The 24,374-nt window shown below is 38.9% G+C and overlaps 1 protein-coding gene across 2 annotated transcripts in view; it reads left to right on the top strand.

The window, feature by feature from the left end:
* The window catches only part of CENPP (centromere protein P), a 383,426-nt gene that overhangs the window by 32,940 nt on the left and 326,112 nt on the right, over nt 1–24,374 (top strand). For both annotated transcript variants that reach the window (XM_064291078.1, XM_064291079.1), the window contains exons 3-4: nt 7,227–7,315; nt 15,597–15,685. In XM_064291078.1, coding sequence (XP_064147148.1) covers nt 7,227–7,315; nt 15,597–15,685 — 178 coding nt within the window. The remainder of the gene's footprint in view (nt 1–7,226; nt 7,316–15,596; nt 15,686–24,374) is intronic.

Here is a 24,374-nt window from a genome sequence, read left to right as displayed (position 1 = left end):
TGAAATCCCATTTATCTGCTTTGTCTTTCGCTTCTTGCGATTTTGTTGTCATACCTAATAACCCATCATTAAAAAAACCAGTACCACAATCTCACCCCTACATTTTCTTCTAAGAATTTTATGGTTTTAGTTTTCACATTTAGGCCCTTGGTCCATTTTGAATTGGTTTTTGTTTATGGTGTGAAGCATGGATCCTGATTCATTCTCTCATGTGGAAATCCTGTTTTCCCAACACCATTTATTGAAGAGACTCTTCCTTCCTCGTGGAATGGACTTAGTACTGTTGTCGAAAATAAGTTGTCCATACCAAAAAACCCAAACTCATTACCATCGAGTTGATTCTGACTCATAGCAACCCTGTAGGACAGAGTAGTACTGCCCCATATGGCTTTTAAGGCTGTAATCTTTATGGGAGCAGACTGCCACATCTTCCTCCTGTAGAGACAGAGATGTATGGATTTATTCCTGGACTTTCAATTTATTTCATTTGTTTGATTTGTCTGTTATTATACCTGTACTAGGCTGTTTTAATTACTATAGTTTTATATACCCACTCCTCCCTCATTGACATGGTTAGGTTCCAAAGACCAGGATGTTACGAGAAAATCAGTGTTATATGAAAATGGAGGATGACTGCATCAGATCACAAAATGGAGAATAACTACATCATTATGTAACTGCCAAACCACTAGGAATCAGGCCCTAGCCAAGTTGATACATAACTTTAACCATCACAGCTAGCATTATGCTTGCCTCACACCTCGGCGTTCCTGCCGGATGTACATCGTCAATGTGCAAGATAGTCAGATAATAGATGTTGTGAATTGAACTGTGTCCCCCCAAAATGTGTATCAACTTGGCTAGGCCATGATTCCTAGTATCATGTGGTTGTCCTCTATTTCGTGATCTGATGGTATTATCCTATGTGTTGTAAATCCTAATCTCTATGATGTTAGTGAGGCAGGACACAATCTATAGGATTAGGTTGTATTTTGAGTCAATCTTTCTGGACATTTAGAAGAGAGAATCAAGCAGAGAGGAGAGGGACGTCATTACCACTAAGCAAGAAGAGTCAGGAATGGAGTGCATCCTTTGGATTCAGAGTCCCTGCACTGAGAAGGTCCTAGGCCAGGGAAAGATTGATGACAAGGGCCTTCCCCCAGAGCTGACAGAGAAAGCCTTCCCCTGGAGCTGGCATCCTGAATTCAGACTCCTAACCTCCTAAACTGTGAGAAATAAACTTCTGTTTGTTGAAGCCACCTACTTGTGATATTTCTGTTATAGGAGCACTGGATAACTAAGACAGTAGAATTTTTACTGTTGTCATAAATGTGAAATGTTGGATAAAGAGGTAGTGAGGAGTAGGCATAGTATGTTTTGAAATCAGGAAGTGTGAGTCTTCCTACTTTTCCTTTCTTCTTCAAGATTGCTTTAGCCGTTCAGAGTTTCTTCTCTTTCTGTATAAAGTTGAGGATTGGCTCTTCTATTTCTGCAAAGAAGGCTGTTGGAATTTTGATAGGGATTTCATTGAATTTATAGATTGCTTTTTTTGGGTAGTATTGACATTATAACTGTATTAAACCTTCCAAACCATGAACATGGAATGTCCTTCCATTTGTAGTTTTCTGTGTACAAGTTGTTCACCTTCCTGGCTATATTTTTTCTTAGGTACTTTATTCTTTTAGATGGTATTATAAATGGTAATGTTTCTTTAGTTTCCTTTTCAGCTTGCTCATTGCTGATATAGAGAACCTGACAGATGTTTGTTTGGTCTTGTATTCTCCCACTTGCTGAATTCATTTATTTAGTTCTAATAGCTTTCTTGTGGATTCTTTGGGATTTTCTTTGTATAGGATTATGTCATCTGCAAAAAGACATATTCTTCCTTCCTCCCAATTTGGACACCACTCATTTATTCACCCATATATTTTGTTTATCTGTATATCTATGTTTTTCCACATCTTTGCCAAAACCTGTTGTTTTCAGTTTTTTTTTTTTTTTTCAGTTGTAGCCATCTTAGTGGCTGTGAAGTGATATCTTATTGTAGTTTTGATTTGTGGTCTCCTAATGACTAATTTGGAAACCCTGGTAGCATAGTGATTAAGTGCTATGGCTGCTAACCAAAAGGTTGGCAGTTTGAATCCACCAGGTGCTCCTTGTAAACTCCAAGGGGCAGTTCTACTCTGTCCTATAGGGTCGCTATGAGTCGGAATCTACTCGACGGCAGTGGGTTTGGTTTTTGATTAATGACTGATTTGGAAACCCTGGCAGCATAGTGGTTAAGAGCTTTAGCTGCCAACGAAAAGGTTGGCAGTTCAAATCCACCAGGCGCTCCTTGAAACCTCAATGGGGCAGTTCTACCCTGTCCTATAGGATCACTATGAGTTGGAATCAACTCAGCGGCAATGGTTTTGGTAATGACTAATTTGGTGGTGCAGTGATTAAGAGCTCCGGCGAGTTATGGCTACTAACCAAGAGGTCAGCAGTTTGAATCCACCAGTCACTCCTTGGAAACATAGGGGCAGTTCTACTATGTCCTATGGGGTTGCTATGAGTCGGAATTGACTCGATGGGAACAGGTTTGGTGTTTTTTTTTTTTTTTTTTTAATGACTAATGGGAATCCTGGTGACGCAGTGATTAAGAGTTTGGGCTGCTAACCAAAAGGTTGGCAGTTTGAATACACCAGCTGCTCCTTGGAAACCCTATGGGGCAGTTCTACTTTGTCCTGTAGGGTCGCTGTGAGTTGGAATTGACTTGGTTTGGAGTGTTTATTGTTCACTTGTGTTTCTTCTTTGGTGAAATGTCTGTTCAAGTCCGTTGTCCATTTTTTGATTGGGTTGTTTGTCTTTTTGTTGTTAAGTTGTAGGAATTTTTTATATATTCTGAATATTAAACCCAGATATATGATTCCATCAAATCTGTTTGTAATCTATAGGTTGTCTCTTCACTTTGTTGATAAAGTCCTTTGATGAACAAGGTTTTTTTATTTTGATAAAGTCCAGTTTGCCTATTTTGTCTTTTGTTATTGGTGTTTTTGGTGTCATATATAAAACTCATTGTTTAAAACTGGGCCCCAAAGCATTACACCTGTTTTCTTCTGAGAGTTTTGTGGGGTTTTTTGTTTGTTTTTTATTGTGGTAAATATGTATGTAATAAAGTATTCGACTTTTCAACAATCTTCCTATTTGTACAGTTTAATGATATTAATTATGTTTATCATGTTGTTCAGCCATCACCCTTATCTACTCACAAATTATACCATCACCTAACAGAAGTTCAATGTAAATTTTATGGTTTTAATTCTTACATTTGAGTCCTTGATATGTTTTGAATTAGTTTTTGCATATGATGTGAGATGTTCTAGGTTTATTTATTAGTTCTAGTAGCTTTCTTTTGAATTCTTTGGGGTCTTTTATGTATAGAATCAAAGGAACCCTGTTTAAGCACTTGGCTGCTAACTGAAAGGTCGGCAGTTCAAATCTGCCAACCCCTTGGTGGGAAAAAAGGCCTGGTGATCTGCTCCCATAAAGATTACAGCCTAGGAAACCCTATGGGGCAGTCCTACTCTGTCCTGTAGAGTCTCTATGAGTTGAAATTGATTCGATGGCACACGATAAGAACACGTATAGGATCATATCATCCACAAGACGGGATAGGTTTACTTCCTTGTTCTTGATTTGAATACTTTTTATTTCTTTTTCTTGCCTAATTGCTCTAGCTAGTACTTCTAGTACAATATTGAATAGCAGTGGTGATAGCATGTGTCATTATCTTGTTCCTGATCTTAAGGGGTAAGTTCTCAGTCGTTCCTCCATTGGGTATGATGTTAGCAGTGGGTTTTTCTAAAATGCCCTTTATCAGACTGATTAATTTCCCTTTAATTCCTAGTTTGTTAAGTGTTTTATCATGAAAAGGTGTTGGCTATTTATCAAATACCTTCTCTGCATCAATTGAGATGATCATGTGTTTCTTTTCCTTTGGTCTTCTAATGTGGTATATTATAGTGACTTTTCTGATGTTGAACCACCCTTGTGTTTCAAAGATAAATCCCAATTGATTATGGTATATACTTTTAATATGCTTTTGGATTGGTTTGCCAGCATTTTGTTGAGAATTTTTGCATCTATATTCATTTTATGCATATAATTATTAATTTTCAAGATATTACAGAAACATTGATAATTTACTTAACTCCTAAAACACATGAAGGAAATTTAGCAAGTTTGAATCGTAAGAAATTTAACTCTGGTCTCATACAAGCCAAAATATGGTGATATAAGTTATATATGGTAAGCTAATTTTTGAAGACTTGAAACTAACACCTTTCTACACCTTTCTATCTCATACCTATTGTAAAAAAAAACTATTATGTAAATATTTTTTCAGTGTCTACAAAAGGAAACATGGTTTAAAAACTTTCAGAACTTTCTGAGTGTTTATCTGGGCTAGATATATGGTGGTGGGTTTAGATATTCCTAGAATGTACATGTAACAATTGAATGGCTTTTTGTTTTTGTTTTTTAATCAGTTAATTTTTAAAGATTCTCAAGGGAGTAAAAAAAAAAAAAGAGAGAGAGAGAGAACAGCAGGGAAGGATGTGAGGGAGCTGACTTCAAAGAGAAGGAAGAAAGTTTATATATAGAAAACAGATATTGGCCTGAAGACTTGAAGAATGCTATAAACCAAGTAGCCCTAACAGATAGCTTAGAATACTCCACCCAACAACAGCAGAATATGTATATTCCTCAAATGCACATGGAACATTTCTCAGGGTAAAACCATATGTTAGGCCATATTTATAAATATAAATACAAGTCTCAAGAAACTTAAAACAAATCTCAGTAAATTTAAAAGCGCTGACGTCATATAATGGAATGAAATTAGAAATCAGTTGCAGAAGGAAATTTGAAAATTTTACAAATATGTGGAAATTAATCAACTCTGCTAAATAAATGATTTCCAACACAGGTGCCAAGACTATTCTGTGGGGAAAAATAGTCTTTTTAGCAAATAATCCTGGGACATCTTGATATCCACATGCAAAAGAATGAAGTTGCACCCCATCTCACACCATATAGAAAAATTTGATTTCAGTTTCATTTCCAGCTTCCAAAATTAGATTGCTCTTATCGTACCTGTTCTATTTATCCGTGTAGAATTGTGCCTTTCTAAAAACATCTAGTTAACCAAAAATGGACCAAAGACCTAAATGTAGTAGCTAAAACTATAAAACTCTTAGAAGAAAACACAGATGTAAATTTTTGTGACTGTAGATTAGGTGTAAAAAAGAATGAAGTTCTAATACATGCTATGACATAGATGAACATTATGGTAGGTTAAAGAAGTCAGACATGAAAGGCCTTGTATTATATGGATCCATTTATAAAATGTCCAGAGTAGTCAAATCCAAAGAGTCAGAAAGTAGATTAGTAGTTGCCAGGGACTGGGAAGAGGGGACAGTGGGGAATAACTCCTAATAGATACGGGATTTCTTTTGAGGATGATGAAAATGTACTGGAATTAGGTAGCATTGTTGGTTGCAAACCTTTTGAAAACTGAATTGTACACATTTTAAAGGGGTAAATTTTGAGGTATGTGAATTATCTCAAAAACAACCAATCAAAAATAAGGAGAAAAAAAGGAATTATGCTTGTGTAATTTGTGTCCCTGGAGCTTGGTCAGGGCCGGTTGTCAACAGCTGTGAGCTGGACAGAACCTCTTGATCAGGGGCAGATGAAACTAAGCAAAGCAGTTTTGGGACACAGCAACAAGACCAAGGAAGATGTTCTTATAAGATTTTGCACAATCCATAATCAAGGTTTACCAGTTGCCTCCTTTATAGCTGTTTATTTTTTGAATTACAGATTCTATCCAGGATCAGGCATTGCATTTAGTTGTCATGTCTTTTTAGTCTCATTTAATCTGGTCAGCCTTTCTTTGTCTTTATGACACTGGCATCTGTGAAGGCCAGTTGCATCGTAGAATGTTCTTCAATTTGTTTATTCCTGATGAGATTCAGGTTATACATTTTCAGCAGAAAAATGATACAAATTCGATGTTATGATTTTCTCAGTGTATTTCATCAAGAGGTAAATGATGTCAATTTGTTCCACTCTAACTGCCCTTTTCTTTCTTTCTTTTTTTTTTTTTTAAAACTTTTTCTTAAACAGATGTTTAACCAATATTCCTATTTTGAGCCTCATCTGTAGAGGTACTTGGTGCTGCCGATTCAAAATGCCTCTCTGGTATTCTGCTGTACCAATTGGCTTACTTCTGGGCTTTCCCCATTGCTGGTTTAGATTTTGATTTTCCTGGGTTTGCCAGGTCAGTTCCACTTGTCTTTGTGATATCTAGCTCATCCATTTTATTTCCAGCTTCCAAAATTAAGTTGCTCTCATCATTCCTGTTCTCTTTATCCTTGTAGATTTGTGCCTTTCTAAAAAACACCTTCATTAGCAAAACTAGATGATAGTAAAGTCAAGATAATGGTTACCTCTTAGGGATAGGGAATAGCTTGAGAAAGGTGCATGATAGAACCTTATGGACTACTACAAAAGTCTGTATCTTGATCTGTGTGATGGTTACATACATGTAAAAAATTTTTTTGAGCTGTATAATAAAGTTCAGTGATTCAAACCTACCAACCACTCCATGGGAAAAAGATGTGGCAGTCTGCTTCCTTGAAGATTTGCAGCCTTGGAAACCCTTTGGGGCAGTTCGTTTTACTCTGTCCTATAAAGTTGCTATGAGTTGGAATCAACTTGCCGGCAGTGGGTTATAGTTAAGATTAGGGCATTTTATGTATTTAACTGCATATATGTTATATCAAAAAAATACTTTCGTTATCATTTTAGTGGAGTTTTGAGAGACAGCAGAGGTAAACAAACACATGGATTGAATCTACTTTCTTTAACCAGAAATGTTTAATATTGAAAAAATGCAAAACATCTAACAGTTAACATGATTTAAACGTGTCTTTTAGTTATACTAGTATATTTCTATTTGTTACCTTGGTATAACTGAGAACTAGAAAGTACAAGTTATCTTTCATTCTACTTTGAGAAAGTAATCGAATTTTGTACACCTTCTCCCATACTTTTTTAATGCAAATACTAACATACATTCTCACATATATACCCACATATATTATAAATACACAAAATTAAATAGATATTTGAAGAAAATTGTTATTTACAACCGAAGTATTTGATTTCCTTATTTACAGATATAAAGAAAGTTCTACAGAGATACAAATTATCAGGAGATTGCCACATGGTTACATTTCAACTTGAATTTCAGATTCTGGAAACTCAGGTAAATTAAAGGAATATGTTGTGATAACAGTGATTCTTCTGCTATGAAATAAGCAATTTCCATACCCCAGCCTCCAGCAGCAGCATAGCTGAGAAGTTCATGAGCCAGGTCTCCCTTGGAGTACATTCATGGAAAGTGGTACTGTTTTGGGTTAAATTGTGTCCCCCAAAGATATGTGTTGAATTCCTGGTTCTTATACTTGTGGATGTAATCCTATTTAGAAATGGTGTTTTCTTTGTTATGTTAATTAGATCATAGCCAAGTAGTGTGGGTTCTAAATCTGATCACCTCTGAGTTATACAAAGAGTAGATTAGACACAGAGACACATACATACAGGGGAAGACAGATGACGTGAGGATCTACGACATCTACAAGCAAATGAACACCAAGAATTAGTAGAGAAGCTTACAGAAGAAATCAACATGGCCAAGACTCTGATTTGGACTTTTAGCCTCCAGAACTGTGAGAAAATAAATTTCTGTTCTTTAAAGCCACCCACTTGTGATGTTTGTGTTACATCAACACTAAGAAACTAAGACGGGTACCATTCCAAAAAGTTCTTAAGTATCAATACCCCAGCAACTGAATATGGTGGGGTTGCTGCTAAGGTCATAGATACTTTATTGGAGCTCCGATAGTAAGACGGTCCTGGGCTCCTCGTGTTCCTCCAATGTCATGGCAACAGTCCTGGATACTTTTGAGAGTCAGCTGAAATGCCAGCTGTGTTAGTTATATATTGCTGCTTCACAAGTTTTTCCAAAGTTTAGCAGTTTAAAACAAAAATCCTTTATTATCTCACCTAGTTTCTGTGTGTCAGGAGTCTGGGAGCAGCTCAGCTGGGCGGTTCTTGCTCAGGCCTCTCATGAGGTCACCTGGGCCACATCTGTCTGCAGGCTGCACTGAGCCTGGAGAATCTGTCTTTATGGTGGCTTGCCGTCACGGCTAGCAAGTTAATGCTGCACTGCTGAGACACAACAGAGAGAAGAAGACAGCTGTTGCTGAAACCTCCACATAAAATAAATGAAGCAGATAGGATGGTAACATGCAGCCCAACAGCCAGAATGGGGACATGCCACCTGCTCACATGCAGGTTAAGGTTCATGTGCAGATATGAAGCTAAAGGCAGTGTTCCTCGTCCTTGTCCTGGGCACCTGTGTCCTCAGCCATGGAAACAGTCTCAAATTGTCCCTTTCTGTATGGGACAGGAGTTGATGTCAGAGAGGCAGGATCCTTTCTCTTTAAGTATTAGACAGCCATACCCCTGAGTAGCCAAGAGCATCTATGCGGTCCAGGTATCTGGAGTTGGAGTTTGTGCTTCTTCTCTTTACAGTCCCTATTCCTACCTGCTACCACTGACCCTGGCAGGCTGAGGGGGGCAGAGACATATCTACGCTCTTCATTTGATGACAAAGTTCCCAGCTTACACCCCACCTGAGAGTTGCACCCTTCAATATTACCAAGGTGACCAAAGAAAGTCACAGTGTGGCATTGCCAAGGCCTGTTGAACAGGATACAACACATAGTTTGGCATGTGTGGGGGACACGTATAATGAGTCTCTCTGGAGGAGTTGGCATCAGCATGGGGGGCCATACAGGGTCACCATGGCAAAATTATTGTTCAAAGATCATCTGCTGAAAACTAAAACAGAACATGGAGCCAAATGAATTGGTGTCGTTTCAGGAGTCACCCTGTGCCTTTGGGTGCCTCAGGAGCTCCTGGATATTGCCTCACTTGTGAAACATTGCATAGTGTGGCCATTTGCATTTTCTTTCTTTGTAGCTAATGTGATTTTGAACTCTGAGTGGTGATAACACTGAATCCTTAAATACCTACAACCTGTGGCATGTGGTGTCCTAAGCCTGAGGGTCCAATACCATCACTAAGAACATCTGCATTCTCAGTGTATACATTGCCCCGGAAACTGCTCGTAGCAGCCTTGGTGTCCTGCAGGCCTTTTCTGCTATAGACATACTATGTCTGCTATAGACATAGTAGCTCCATGGGTTGGGTTATCTGGAGAGAAGCTAGGCCATGAGAAAAATTAGCCTCATACTTGGGAAGTTTATAGAAAGTTGAGGTGAAAGAGCTGCTCAGTGAAGTTGTACATTCTGGGATGGATTATGCCAAAAAGATTGGTCATTGTGCTCATTAGTAGAGCTATGGCTTGAGAGATGAAATCGATTACAATATTTTAGCTTCAGGTTATTTAAGTTGTATACTTCAGTTACCTTTAGCCTCTGAAAGAAATGTTCAACAGCAGTTTAATCTTGTCCTGAGTCAGATTAAGGATTAGGTCATGGTTTAGAAGACATTTTTGATACTGTGATGTGCTTCTGAAGAATAGCTGCTACCTGTCCAGTGGCATTTCTAATATGAGCTGGTACTGGTACTGGGTGTGATCGTTAAGGTTGTGTGTCAACTTGGCCGAGCCATGATTCTCAGTGGTTTGGCAGTTATGATGTAGTTTGGCAGCTGTGTAATGATGTAATCACCAACATGATGAGATCTGATATGATGTGATCACCTCCACGATAGGATCTGCTGTGAGTAGCCAATCAGTTGAAAAGGAGTTCCCTTGGGGGTGTGGCCTGCATCCAATATATGTGGACTTTCTGGCAAGGCTTGTGGCCTTTTGCTTGGTCTGGCTTGTACAGCTGGCACCTGTTTGTCTGGCCTCCAATTCATGGGACTTGAGCTGGCAGCTTACCTGATCTTGAGATTTGTCAGCCTCAGCAGTCTCTGAGCCAGAGGCTTGCCAGCTTATGTGTCTATCTTGTGATTCGTTGGCCTCCACAGCTTGTTAGCCAGAGGCCTATTGTCTGACCTGCTGATGTTAGGTTCACCAGTCCCTGCAGCTACATGAGTCAGGAGAAGCCTCCAACCTGACCCATGGACTTGGAACTTTCCAACCTCTAAAACTGCGTGAAACATTTCCTTGATATAAATCTCTCTCTCTCTGTAGATGCTTCACTGGTTTTGCTTCTCTAGAGAACCTAGCCTAAGACACTGGGCAGCTCCAGGTCATACAGGCTCAGCTTGCTGGGCCTGGGGGCTTCACTGAGACAGCACAGAACTAAAAAGACCAAATAGCAGCTGCCCCACCATTGTGTGCCCACCAGCCCTGTTGCCCTCCCCATGCTCCCTACCCTCTGTCAGGCAGTGATGGCATTGGCCCTGATTAAGGTTTGCTCAGCTAATATTATGATCCCCCCTCCCCAAAGCATGATTGAATATTTTGTGACCATTTGGTAAGACCTAAATTATATTATTAGCTGTAAAAATGATGTGGAGGAGGCATCTGACCTCCTCTAGCTTCACAAGGGAGAAAGAGAATCAAGATCAACAGCCCAAGGCTGATTCCTATGAAGCGGAGATCAGAAATGCCTCCTCTTTCTGCCATCTTTACCGTCTCTGACACTGACCGTCCCTCCCATGGTACTCTCTACTTCTCTGCTGGTTTCGATAATTCATTGCAATGGCTACACAGAACTCGCAGACAGTACTCATGATGGTGGGGTTTATTAGGGAAATAACAGTTACAATTCGGGCTCAGGAACACTCAGGATACAGTTCTTCCATCAGGACAGCTTCTTTCCAGCCATGCTCACAGGCATGCCTCTCCCTGGCCCTCAGCCTTTGCCCTAAGGCACTCAGCTTTTTCTGTCCTTGGGCCAGGAAACCTACTACTCCATCTCCTGTTGCCAGGTCTCTGCTGCCACTTCTTTCTGCCTTTGGTGTTACAGCTCGCTTGCTCTCTCTCAGTCTTCTTAGTTCTTTGAGCTTCTCAGTGCAGGGATCCCAGGTCCAAAGGATGTGCTGTCTCTTCTTCCTTGTTGACAGTGTTATCCTCCCCTTCCTGCCTCTAGATGTCTTACCTCAAGCCCAGCAGGATGGCAAAACTGACCAATCCCTTTGGTGGGCCACAATTACCATATCCTCATAGTCTTGCTCAATCACTTGAGTGGGAGTTAGAAAACTATGGCTAGAGAGGCCACGGAAACCCTGGTGGCGTAGTGGTTAAGTGCTACAGCTGCTAACCATGAGGGTCGGCAGTTCAAATCTGCCAGGCGCTCCTTGGAAACTCTATGGAGCAGTTCTACTCTGTCCTATAGGGTCGCTATGAGTCGGAATTGACTCAACAGCACTGGGTTTGGTTTTTGGGTTTAGAGAGGCCACACAAAAGTGATCCATTGCACTGCACTAGCTCACATGATGACTGAATTAAAATTAGTTGAGCTGCAAATGACAGAAAACTTAAAGACAAGATGGTGCAAAGTACTAGAAGTTTATTCCTCTGATACTTAAACTTATAAGGTAAAATTTCATAGGCTAGTTTGGTGGCTTTGTGATCGTCAGGCTCTGCCTGATGTATTGCTTCTCTCATCCACATGTGGCTTTCAAGTAATGGTGCAATGATTACTTTAATATTTCAGTCATCAGGGAAGGAGAAATGGGGAAAGTCATTAGGAAATGGGGAAAAAGGAGCCCACCTCTTCCTTTGAAGGACACTTTCTTGAGTTCTTACATTATATTCTATTAGCCATAACTTAGTGCAGGGGAAGTCGGGAAATTTAGTCTGCATCGTGCATTGCCAGGTAACCAGTAAAAAATTGGGGCAAGAAAGAGGAGAAGTACAAATATTGGGAATTACTACCAGCTTCTGTCACACATGCTTTAGGAAATGCATAAAAAAATCTAAGGAGAAAACTGTTGATAATCTTTGAGAGATATAGAACACAGGAAGTGCTGAGTCTCTGAAGAGGCATGAGTTGTCATTGTTCACATTTTAAAGTATTTAGGTGCTTTGGAGCTGCTGAATTTTACTTGCAATTTGCTGCAGTTAAGAGTGTGCTGTCCCTGGCTGTAGTAAGAACACTGTTTTTCTCTCTGAGCTTTTCAAATTCTGTGATTCTTCTTATGGACAAGACTGGAAGGCAAGATGTTGAAAGGAATCACTGATAACTCTTGAGTCAGCAAGATTTTAAGAATTAGGTATATATGAAACTCCTAGACTTCCTTGCTTGGAAAGGAAAGGAACAAAGGACTACTATCTTATCTTTTTTGTTGTTGTTGCTTACAATTCTGATTTAATGGAGTGATGGGAATTATTTTATTCTTCTTATAATTTAGTGGTAAATCCTAGCATATCCTAGGCCTTCTCTTGTGAGTATACCTTTAGAATATATTCTAGTAGAATTGCTAGGTCAAAGGAAATGTATATATGAATTCTTATTGATAGCACCAAATTGCCCTCTAAAATGGTTTTACCATTTTCCATATTAAGAGATTTTTTATAGTTGAGACTTACAGAAAATAGAAATGGTGAAGATGCCACAACTTTGTGTTCTAAAACCTTTTTTAGAAAGAAAATTTCCACTAGAGGGAGACATTTAGCTGTCAGAAAATGAAAAAGCAATAATAAAGCTTTCTCTCACTTCACAGAATATTATTGTAATAAAATCATATTAATAGAATGTTAGAATCAAAAGTAATCTTATATATTATTTAGGTAAGCCCTATTATTTTATAGGGAAATATATACCCAGAGAGTTTGAATGATTACCTATGTTTGCACAGCTTTTGTCGTCAAAGGTGTTTGGGACATAGAACTCTATTCCCGAGATTTACTCTTTGGTGTTGTTGACACTATTTATGAGGACCTGAAAACATGAGAATAAACACATATCAGTGTTCGGTAGTCCAGGCAGAGTAGTAATTCAAAGAGGTGGGAGATTCTGGGGAAAGTGGCAGATTAAGTGTGCTTGCGTATTTCTTTCCCTGAAGCCCAATGAAGGTCAAAAAGTGGGGAAATTTTAAACTCAAGGATAATATAATGCCATACAAAGGGCTTCAAAGCATAGCTGTCTGATATGATTAACTTTGAAACAAAGTGAAGGAAAACACTGAAACAGGGTGTTTCATGAGCAATATATAACTTTTACACAGTTAATGAAAGCCCTTCCCTAAAGATCTCTTAAGCTGCGGAGAAGAATAAGAACTTCATGCTTAAATTAAATGGGCCATGGTAGAATGAGGAATAGGCTCCTTGAGGTTCATTTAGGGACCATGAAGCCAGGTTGTTTTTCAGATCCTTTCCCTTGTTTACCAACTGGGAAGGCTAGACCTGATTAGCAGTGTAACAGGCAGGAGAGAGATCAGGAAACAATATTTTGGGAATCAGCTTTCCTGTGACTGAACAGAATCCACAAACCACACACACACACATGCACGCACACACACGCGCACACACACACGCACACCATTAAAATTCGTGGACTTAATGTTGATCTGGCCATCTGACAGGGTAACCTGCTTATTCTAATGGATTAAAGGCTAAATCTAACACATACTCTCCTTCCCCACAAGAGACCAGATGTGCCTCCCTTTCCCTCCCCTCCCTCTCCCTCCCCGCTGCTGTCCTCTGTTGTCCTCCCCTCCCCAATCTTTCTTCTCTCCCTTCCTTCTTTTTTTTTTTTTCGGTAACAACTCTATTGAGGTATATTCACATAACATAGGATTCACTCATTTAAAGAGTACAATTTGATAGTTTTTAGCATAGTCACGTAGTGAGTTTTAGAACATTTTCATGACCTGAAAAAGAAAACTCGTACACCCTCTAGTACCCTGAACCCCCAACCCAGCCCTAAGCAACTACTACTCTACTCTCTGTTTCTATAAATTTACCTGTTCTCGATATTGCACCACTTGTGTCAAACTATGTGGCTTTTTATTATTACTAGCTTCTCTCACTTTGCATATTGTTTTCAAGGTTCATCCATGACGTAGCAGTACCTTATTCCTTTTTATGGCTACAAAATTTTCCATTGTGTGGTTATATCTCATTTGGTTTATCCACTTCTCAGCTGGATTCTAAATCTAATTGGTTCCAGAGAGCGGGGCTCCCACTCAGGTGGGACAAGAAAATGAGGCCGCTGACCAGAGTTGAGGAGGTGGGGCTGCCATGTTAGTGAGCCAGGAGAACGGAGCTGCCAGATGCCGAGAATGTCTGTTCACCACTCATGTGGACCAGGAAAATGGGATGACCAAAAGCCAGATGAGTGGGATTGATGTCCCTGTGGGCCTGGAAGGCAGGGCTATGTCCATGGCTGTGGGGTCTCCACCCAGAATTCAGAGCGTATAGCCAATGCCTAGAGCCTGGAGGATAGGGCCATGATTCCTAGTATTGTGTGATTGTCCACCATTTTGTCATCTAATGTGATTTTCTTGTGTGCTGTAAATCCTACCCCTGTGATGTCAATGAGGTGGGATTAGTGACAGTTATGTTAATAATGCAGGACTCAATCTACAACATTAGTTTGTGTTTTAAGCCAGTCTCCTTTGAGATACAAAAGAGAGAAACAAGCAGAGAGACGGCGGGAACCTCATACCACCAAGAAAGCAGTGCCAGAAGCAGAGTGCATCCTTTGAACCTGAGGTTCGTACGCAGAGAATCTCCTAGACCAAGGGAAGATTGATGACAAGGATCTTCCTCCAGAAATGACAGAAAAAGCCTTCCGCTGGAGCTGACACCCTGAATTTGAACTTTAAGCCTACTAGACTGTGAGAGAATAAATTTCTCTTTGTGAAAGCCATTCACTTGTGGTATTTCTGTTACAGCAGTACTAGATAAGTAAGACAACATCTTTCTGGTATTCTCTGCCTTCAGCCAAGATCTATCTGACATCATAATGATATCCCTCATTCCACATCCTCTTCTGCATCTGGCTTTAATTTTAAAGCATAACATTCTTTAATCTTTGCTCATTTTATTGCCAAAAATGTCATATTATTTTTATTTTCATTTGTTACTGAATTCATCTATAATTTTTAGTTTTTCTTTTCCATTTTCTTTTCTATGTTTATGGATAATATTTTCCTCAGTTTATTGGTTTTCTTTTAATTTTAAGATCTTTTTTACATAGATATTTTGAATTTTTTATGTAATCATATTTACTTATTGTTTCTGCTGTTATTTTTCACTTAGGAAATTCTTCCTCACTCAATAATCAATAAAGCGTTTTATCTATACTTTCCCCTAGTAGTTTGTGGCTTCAGTGCTTACATTTTTATTTCATTTGAAGTTCATTTTGTTTTTTGGTATGGAATGAGGATCTGACTATATTCTTTCAACAAATAATTGAGTTTCAGTATTATTTATTGATTAAACTATCCCTTTTCTGTTACTTGGTGGCTTTTCATTTTGCGTGTTGTGAAGTATTTTTGTTTTATTATAAAAGTTTATTGTGCTCTGACACATAAAGTTTTTTTCTTTATTTTAGAATGAGAAGAATTTATCTTCTGTTGTTACTGACCTGAATATAATAATGGAACCCACAGAATATCCAGAATTAAGTGAACTTGTATCTAGGTAAGCTATTTTGCAAGTTTATTGTTTTAGGAATGGTTTTTACTTTATAGTTTTAAGCTTACCTTTTCTTTTTCTTTTTAAGTAAGTCGTGTTTGAAAGCATAACACCATTATTTTGGCTTGTATTTATTAAAAGTAATATATCTATCATTCTTTCATTCAGTAAATATTTATTGTGTTTTATGCAGTAGGTATTAAGGTTAAAATGTGAGCAAAACTTTAGACCCCATGGAAATTACAGCCTAGTGGAGAAATTGGATATAACTATTTTTTTACCCAAACAATGCGTGCCCTTTACATTTTTTGCCAACCATGTGCTTCCCCTGTGAGGTATTTTCATAAGCACTGCTATGCTAGTTTTTTTTTTTTTCACAGCAACATATAAGAAAAATTGGCATAGCGGTGCTGACAAAAATACTTCACAAGGGGAGGGCACGGTTTGTAAACAAATGTAGGAAGCATACAAATGTAGAAGGTATGCGCTATTTGTGTAAAAATACAGTAATAAAGTAATCAAATAAATCTAAAATTGCAGCTGTGTCAGGTGCTACAAAGGACAGTTACATAATACTGTTGCAGAATCTGTCAGTAAGCTAACTCTCAGGGAGAACACGGAAAGATTTTCTGAAGCTTAAGCTGAAATCTGAAAAACAAGTAGACGTAGACTAACAAAGATGTCCTAGATAGAGGGAACAGCTTGTGCATAGGCACTGTGCCAGGAGGAGGGAGCATGACATTTGTGAGCAACTGATAGAAGGCCAGAGTGACTGGAGGGGAGCAGGAGCAGGGGAGTGTAGTATAAAATGAGACTGTAGAAGTATGGAAAGTCCTAAGACCAAAGTTGAGCTATTGAAAGGTTTTAAGCAGAGCTGGGAGAAGAAGGCAGAAGTGTCACATTCTAAAAAGAATTATTTTGTATGCTGCAGGAAGAATGGATCGTAGGAGTTGAATAGTGGATATTGTTGTTATTAATGGCCGTAGAGTTGGCACTGACTTATGGCAACCTTATGTGTAACAGAATGAAATATTACCCAGTCCTGTGCCATTTGCATGTTCTTTGATATGCTTGAGCCCATCACTGTGGCTATTGTGTCAGTATGTCATTGAGGACTGTGTCAATACATGTCATTCTGTCCTTTTCACTGACCCTCTACTTTACCAAACATGATGTCCTTTTCTAGTGATTGGTCTTTCCTGATGACGTGTCCAAAGTAAAGAAGACAAAGTTTCACCATTCTCACTTCTAAGGAGCATTCTGATTTTACTTGTTCTAAGACTGATATTTTTCATCAACACCACAATTCAAATTCATCAACTCTTCTTTCTTCTTTTTTCATTGTCCATCTTTCACGTGCATATGCGGTGCTGAAAAAACCATGGCTTCTTAACTACTAAAGAATGTCTGCCTTGAGCATTGTGCTTTTTTCAGAACTGTCTATATGGGATCAAATTGATAAGAGCAACTGGAAAGATTAGATAGAAAACTTAGGGGGGCAGTGAGCTTATGTTAATGGGGGAGGAAGAACTCAGATAAGGAGGGTGAAAATGGTTGCACAGACTTGGAGAATACAACAGATGTCACTGAATTGTTCATGTAGAAATTACTGAATTGGTATATATTTTGCTGTGTATATTCTCAACAACATAAAATAAATTATGTATATATATATATATATAAAAAAGTATTTTCATCTTCTGTTGAAACACGGAATGTGCATACCCAGCAAAGTATCCCGTGGTTAAATTGGGAACTTACCGCTGATTCTGAGGTTTCTTCACAAAAAATATAAACCTTTTAGACAAGCCACTGGAGGCCAAATTTAATGAAGTCCTCCAGATTTCTGGGCCAATTCATGCAAGCCATCTTCATCAAATGCATAAACAGCCCCTCAGTCCCCAACCAGGGTGACTAGTTGTGATGCAGGTACCAGGCAGTGGAGATAATCCACGATGCAAAGAACTACCATCTTCTCAGGCTGGGACAAATACAAACTCTGCCAGAATTCAGCATCTCCTCCTAATCTACATAAACAGTCCCTGCAAGATCACAGATCTTTAACTGGAGATTTCCAGGAAGTGCCTGGTGAACCCAAGTGGCCTTTTTTTCCCCTCACATACTCAGCATTTCCAGGGTTGCAGCTAAGAGAGAATAAAACACGAAGACACAAATACACGTGTGCACACACATACGCACACACACACACACAAAGACTGTTGCTTGAGTCAGCCGCACCTTAGTCATCGAAGTGACATCTATACTTTTTAGAGCTTTAAAGAGATCTTTTGCAGCAGATTTTTTTTTTTTTTTGCAGCAGATTTGCCCAATGAAATACATCATTTGGTTTCTTTAAACATCTGAATAGTCAAAAAACTGCATGGGTAAGCAATGTGAATTCCCCAGTTAAAACCATCAACTTTGATGATGCTAGATTCAAAAGAAATAAAGTTACAACCAAGTGAACAATTAAAAAATAATAAAGTTATGACATAACGGTATACGTTTCGTGTTTAATATCAGGGAAAAACATAAGAGGAAACACATAAATTTTCTTCTAACCCAAAGAAAATCAGGCACTCCTTGTGATTTATCAACATGTTTCATGTAACTCATAACTTTATAACACATTAAATCTTTTTAGTGTTTTTCCTTTTATACAGCAGAAAGAAGTCTTTTGCAGCTTTCCACAAAATTTCAGAACTGTCAGGAGTTTATTATAGGCCACTGAGAAGCAATACTTGAGTTATTTTACCAAAGATCTTAAGGTAAAAATCTTAACCCTTTTTTTCTTTCAAAACCATGTGGCTTGGGTTTCAACTCAGGAATTTTTATTCTGTTGAGAGGCTGAACCTTTGCCTTTGAGGTAGATTACATGAAGAATAAATTAACTCTTCAACCCAATAATTAAAATTTTGTTGTTTTAATAGTGAGAAACCCAATTCTTTGCTTTATATGTTATTTGATACTAAAAGTTCTTAAAAACCTCATAAATTTACCCATCAAACTTTAGCCAGACAGATAAAAACTTTGAACTTATCAAGTTAATTCCCTTTTAATAAACCTTTTAAACATTGTCTTATTGTATATTTCTTATAATTCTCTAAGCGGCAAAAATGAACACACTCATTAGCAGACCCAAATGTATACATTAAGTTATAATGAATATCTGTGAACTTAATTTAATATCCTAAAGATCTTGGAAAATATTTTAAGCCTGTATACCATAAAACATAATTACTGTTGAAATAAAGTTTAATTTTATTCAAACCTTAACCATTTCCCATTTATTCCCTAATCTAACTTTAGCTCCTCAAGGTTTTATCACCTAATTTTGGAAATCACAAAGTCTCTGCTCAGCTGGGCCAATTCATTGATATAGATATAACCTTAAGTCTCTGGCTATGAGTGGAAACATTTCCCCAGGCCGTTTCAGGTGTGCCTCATTCTGATTTCTATCTTTCGGCTTCTTAGTATTACTTTACAATACAGAGTTCTTGCTTATAGTTCTTTTATGATGAGCATCCACCCCATTTCTGGTAACTATAGTAAGGCAGCATTTTTCTTGTTTTCTTTTGTCTTAAAAGGTCTCTGTCTATTTGGGAAGGGTCCTTCAAAAACTCCCTGGAGCTATATGACCTCAGAGGCTGGGGAACTGTGGTACAATTAGTTTTGTGTGTGGCCTTTCTAGCCATGGTCTTGTAACTCCCACCCAGGTGATTGTGTGATAGGGTAATTGTGGCCTGCCAAGGGAATTGGTCAGTTTTGTCTTAAAAGAGAGCCAATTCCACAGCAGAGATGAGGAACCCACCACTACCAAGGAAGGAGAGACCTGCCAGGAGCAAACCTGGTAGCAGGAGATGGCACAATGGGCCTTTTGGCCCATGGAGAGAGAAAGCTGAGTGCCTTTGGGCAGAGGCCAAGGCCCAGGGAGAGGCATGCCTGTGAGGACACTGGGGAGAGGGTGTCCTGATGAAAGAACTGTATCCTGAGTGTTCTTGTGCCAGAATTGTAACTGTTACTTCCCTTATAGTAAACCCCATAATCGTGAGTATGGTCTTTGAGTTCCGTGTGGCCGCTGCAATGAATTATCGAACCCAGCAGAGAAGTAATGCTGTGTAAAGGATGGTTGGTGTCAGAATTAGTAAAGATGGCAGAGAGAGGAGGCTCTTCTGGCCTCCACTTCATGGGAGTCAGCCTTGTACTATTGATAATGGATCTGTTTCCCTCTTGTGGGTTGGGGGAGGTCAAACACTGCCCCCCAAGCTGTTTATACAGGGCCCAAGAAACCTGACCTTGCCTTGCCCTCCCTCTTTTGGCTTATGGTTGAAGACAAGAATTAGTCATCCCTATTAATTAATTCACCTATGTTCAAGCTGGCCTAGGTATTTTAAAAGACAAAAGATAATTGAATTCTTTCCCTTTTATTATTCTTATGGTAAGCAGTTTTGCCTTCTCTTTATCAGAACCATTTATCCACCCAGTAAATATCAAAGCTCTGTAGCAATTTTGTAAATGAATCCATCAGTTCTTGGCTAGTCTTTTTTATTCCTTCCATTTGCCCTAGGCCTATGCTTTCTCCAATCTGAGACTACTCATTTTACCTTGAGACAAAATTACCCTTTCCTTTTAAATAAAAAGACAATTCATGTAGTATCTAGTTTACATTACTTAGAACACTTTTGCTTTTAAGATTGACGTAATACAGAACAAGAATCTTTGTCAAAATGAATTCACTTTCATTAATTCCTGGAATTATTTGGACTGTAAAATTTATGTAACCACTTATTTATCATTAAACCAATCAGAGTAAGTTCCTTAAAGAAATCTAATTTAATAATATCATTCGAAGGTAGGAAATTAATATATTTTCATAACCCTGACGTTGCATGCTTTATAGGATCCTTTAGAGAAGAAATTTAGAATAATTTTTCTCTTTCTGAGCCCTTGTTATACCAATTAAAATGCGATTACTAAAAGTCCAAATCATGAGACGGACTCAAGAAGCAGTCTTTCTTGGAAGAGAAAAGAACTGAGATTTTAGACAACCCTATGTAAAACACCAGTTGTGACCATTAATCTAAAACAAGATAGAAACCTAAACACAAATGGTCTGGACTAGAGGCAAGCTCTCAGAACAAAATGAAACAACAAAAAAACCCACATGAACTCACTGTTCTGTGAGGACAGCTCAAAGATCAGGCTTATACAATATCGCATGAGACGAACATATGGGAAACATAAAGTGTATGTAACAGTTTTTGGTAAAATTAACACAGTTTAACAGAAAAAACAGATTCTATATGCAACTTATTAACTTGCCAGATTCTCCGATGGAGGACTCTCAGACTGCCTGACAAACCTGAAAACCAGAAGTTTGCCAAAGAGGAAAGAAAAGGCAACACAGATGGGAGTTCATTTTCTAAAAGTGATTACGGAAATTCCAAATTAATTCTAGTATATTCAGCTTATAAAACCTGTTGTTGGAGGTTCTTAGGTTTAGTCCCTGTATAAGCTCTAAATTTATTGTAGTTAAGAAAAAATTTTTCTAGTCTTTCCTGGTAATTAAAAATGCTGCATCTTTTTCTCCACAAATGAAATAGCCCTAGCTAATAAGTGGCTTTTTTTTTTAATAAGTGGCTGCTAAAATCTTAAATTCTACAGTGCATTCCTAGGAGTCTTCACATGAGTTGGCAAAGTCTTTTATGATTGTGTGAAGTTCAGCTTTGGACCACGGAGTAAAAGTAATTTTATAAGGCAATTCATCAGGAGTGTAAGAAGGTAAAGGTGGATAAAGGGGAGTAACTATCAGAGGAGCAGAAGGGGGAGAGGGATCAGAGACTGGGTTAGAGACAGAATTGGAAAAAACAGTCAAAGAAGTTATAGAGCTCTGACATTGCAATTTCTTAATTTCTTTGGACTGTTTAGAAACAGGGAGCCCTTCTGGTGTGATGGTTAAAAGTGTGGCTGCTAACCAAAAGGTCAGCAGTTTGACTCCACCATCTGCTCCTTGGAAACCCTGTGGGGCAATTCTACTCTGTCCCGTAGGGTTGTTATGAGTCCATGGCAACAGGTTTTTTTGTTTGCTTGTTTGTTTAGAAACAGTGTCTTTAAGGATACAAATTTACTCTACTGGTATCTTTTGTTGTTGGGTGCTGTCAAGTTGATTCCAACTCATAGTGACCCTGTGTACAACAGAATGAACGCTGCCCTGTCCTGCACCATCATAATCGTTGCTGTGTTTGACCCCATTGTTGTAGCCACTGTGCCAATCCATCTCATTGAGGGTCTTCCTCTTTCTTGCTGACCTTCTACCAAGCATGATGTCATTCTCCAGGGACTGGTCCTTCCTGGTACCATGCCCAAAGTACGTGAGACGGAGTCTCGCTGAACTTGTTTCTAAGGAGCATTCTGGCCTTACTTCTTCCGAGACAGATTTGTTCGGTCTTCCTTTTAGAGGCTTTTAAATACAAATTAAAATAGACTTCCCCCATGGCTGTTTTACACAGAATCTTTTAGATTCCAATTTGCTGCACAGAAAAGTTAATTTACCTAGTTCAAATGAGTTCCACAACAGTCGTTGAGCCTCTGAATTTTCCATTTTAAGTGTATGTCAGTGATCAATGTACAAAACTGTACTGGGGCCTTGAATGTGACATTCTCCCTCTTCTAAGTAATCAGCATGTGCAAACAGTCTGAAGAAGCATGTTATGGATTGAATTGTGTGCCCCCAAAATGTGTGTCAACTTGGCTAGGCCATGATTTCCAGTACTGTATGGTTGTCCACCATTTTGTGATCTGATGTGATTATCCTATGTGTTGTACATCCTAACCTCTGTGCTGTTAATGAAACAGGATTAGAGGCAGTTATGTTAATGAGGCAGGACTCAATCTACAGGATTAGGTGGTATCTTGGGTCAACCTCTTTTAGATATAAAAGGATCGAGCGGAGAGGAGATTGACCTCATACCACCAAGAAAGAAGTGCTGGGAGCAGAGCGTGCCCTTTGGACCAGAGTCCCTGTGCTGAGAAACTCCTAGACCAGTAGAAGATTGATGACAAGGACCAGAGCCAAAAGACAGAGAAAGCCTTTCCCTGGAGCTGGCACCCTGAATTTGGACTTCTAGCCTCCTAAACTGTAAGAGAATACATTTCTGTTTGTTAAAGCCATCTACTTTTGGTATTTCTGTTATAGCAGCACTAGGTAAGTAAGAGCAATAGTAGCCTAATGTGTCCTGAAAAAACAGTTTGGACGTTTTCAAACTCGAGTTCTGGTAATGTTCTATCACAATGTTATGGCACTAAATGGCAGTCTCGAAGAACTCATCAGAAGGTTCAGATAGCAAACAAAGTGAAAGCAAAAACACAACTCTAGCAATAAATCTCGAAGAGTTGTCTATGCAACAAAGTGGAAGCTTGAGATTCATGAGGGCTTACCATGAGTGGCTCCCGAGAATTTGTGGAGATGAAAGAACCTCATGCTGGTGCCTGTCTCTAGGTCCTCAACTTCTTGGGATTTGCTAAAGACCAGACACCTTCAGACCCTGTTAAAGTAAAATCAAAGAGATTTATTGAAAGCATAAGAAACATTTGAATGGGGAGATGTTAGCCCACACAGAGTGAAAACCATTGAATCCAAGGGGCGGCTGCTTCGCAGGGATATTATGTGGTGAAATCAGGAAACTTCCAGTGAGATTCTGATTGGTTGACTCTCCCTTGACTTGCCCAGGGTTGTCTGGGCTTGCCTAGATACGGCCACATTCTAGTAAGGATTTTTTCTCAAACCCTCGCTGGGATTGCCAGGACTTGTCTAAGCACAGCTACCTCGCCTGCTGCACCCACCCAGCCAGAGACTGAAGTCTACATGCATATGAATGGGAAGAAGACAGAGTCGCATTCTCAGGAATGCAGAAACAGGAGCTTGTAACCAAAACGTAGTGAGGTCTGCTCCTAGGCCAGCCACCATAAATATGCCAGGCACCTCTGTTCTGAAGCTCTTATTCATGCTACTACAGAAGTACCACAAATGGATGACTTTAACAGAAATTTATTTTCCTACAGTTTAGGAAGCTAGAAGTCCGAATTCAGGGTGGGAACTCTGCGGTAAGATTTTCTCTCTCTGGAGGAAGGTCCATGTCTCTTCAGCTTGTTTCCTAGTTCTTTGTGGCTTGTCATCAGTCTTCCCCATCTCTGTTTGCTGGCTTGCTTGTTTAATCTCTTTTATATCTCAAAAGAGATTGATTTACACCATGTCCTACACTAATATTGTCTCATTTACATAACAAAGAGAACCCATTCCCAAATGGGATTATGACAAGAAGCATAGAGTTTAGGATTTACAACACATATTTTGGGGGACACAATTCAATCCATTACAACCTGTGTCATTGCTTTCAGCATCAGAGCAATATGTCAGCCATCACAGTATGGCAAATGGATGGTGGCCCTTAACCTTTAACCCCCTGGCAAAAACAGATCTGTTGTCTATGACTAGAGTTTCGTGTTTTAGAGACTGTCATTTAAATGCAATAATGTAATGCCTTTGAGATATATCCACGATGTAGTTGCTTTCTCTTCATTACTGAGCAGTAATCCATTGAAGGGATATACCAGAGTTTGTTTATCCTTACAGCTGCTGAAGGACGTTTGAGTTATTTTTAGTTTTGGTGATTATGAATACAGCTGCCATGAACAT

This window comes from Loxodonta africana, chromosome 9 (assembly GCF_030014295.1).
Source record: "Loxodonta africana isolate mLoxAfr1 chromosome 9, mLoxAfr1.hap2, whole genome shotgun sequence".
NCBI classification, from domain to species: Eukaryota; Metazoa; Chordata; class Mammalia; order Proboscidea; family Elephantidae; genus Loxodonta; species Loxodonta africana.
Note: the sequence above shows the minus strand (reverse complement) of the source record. Positions and strands in the feature narration are given on the sequence as shown.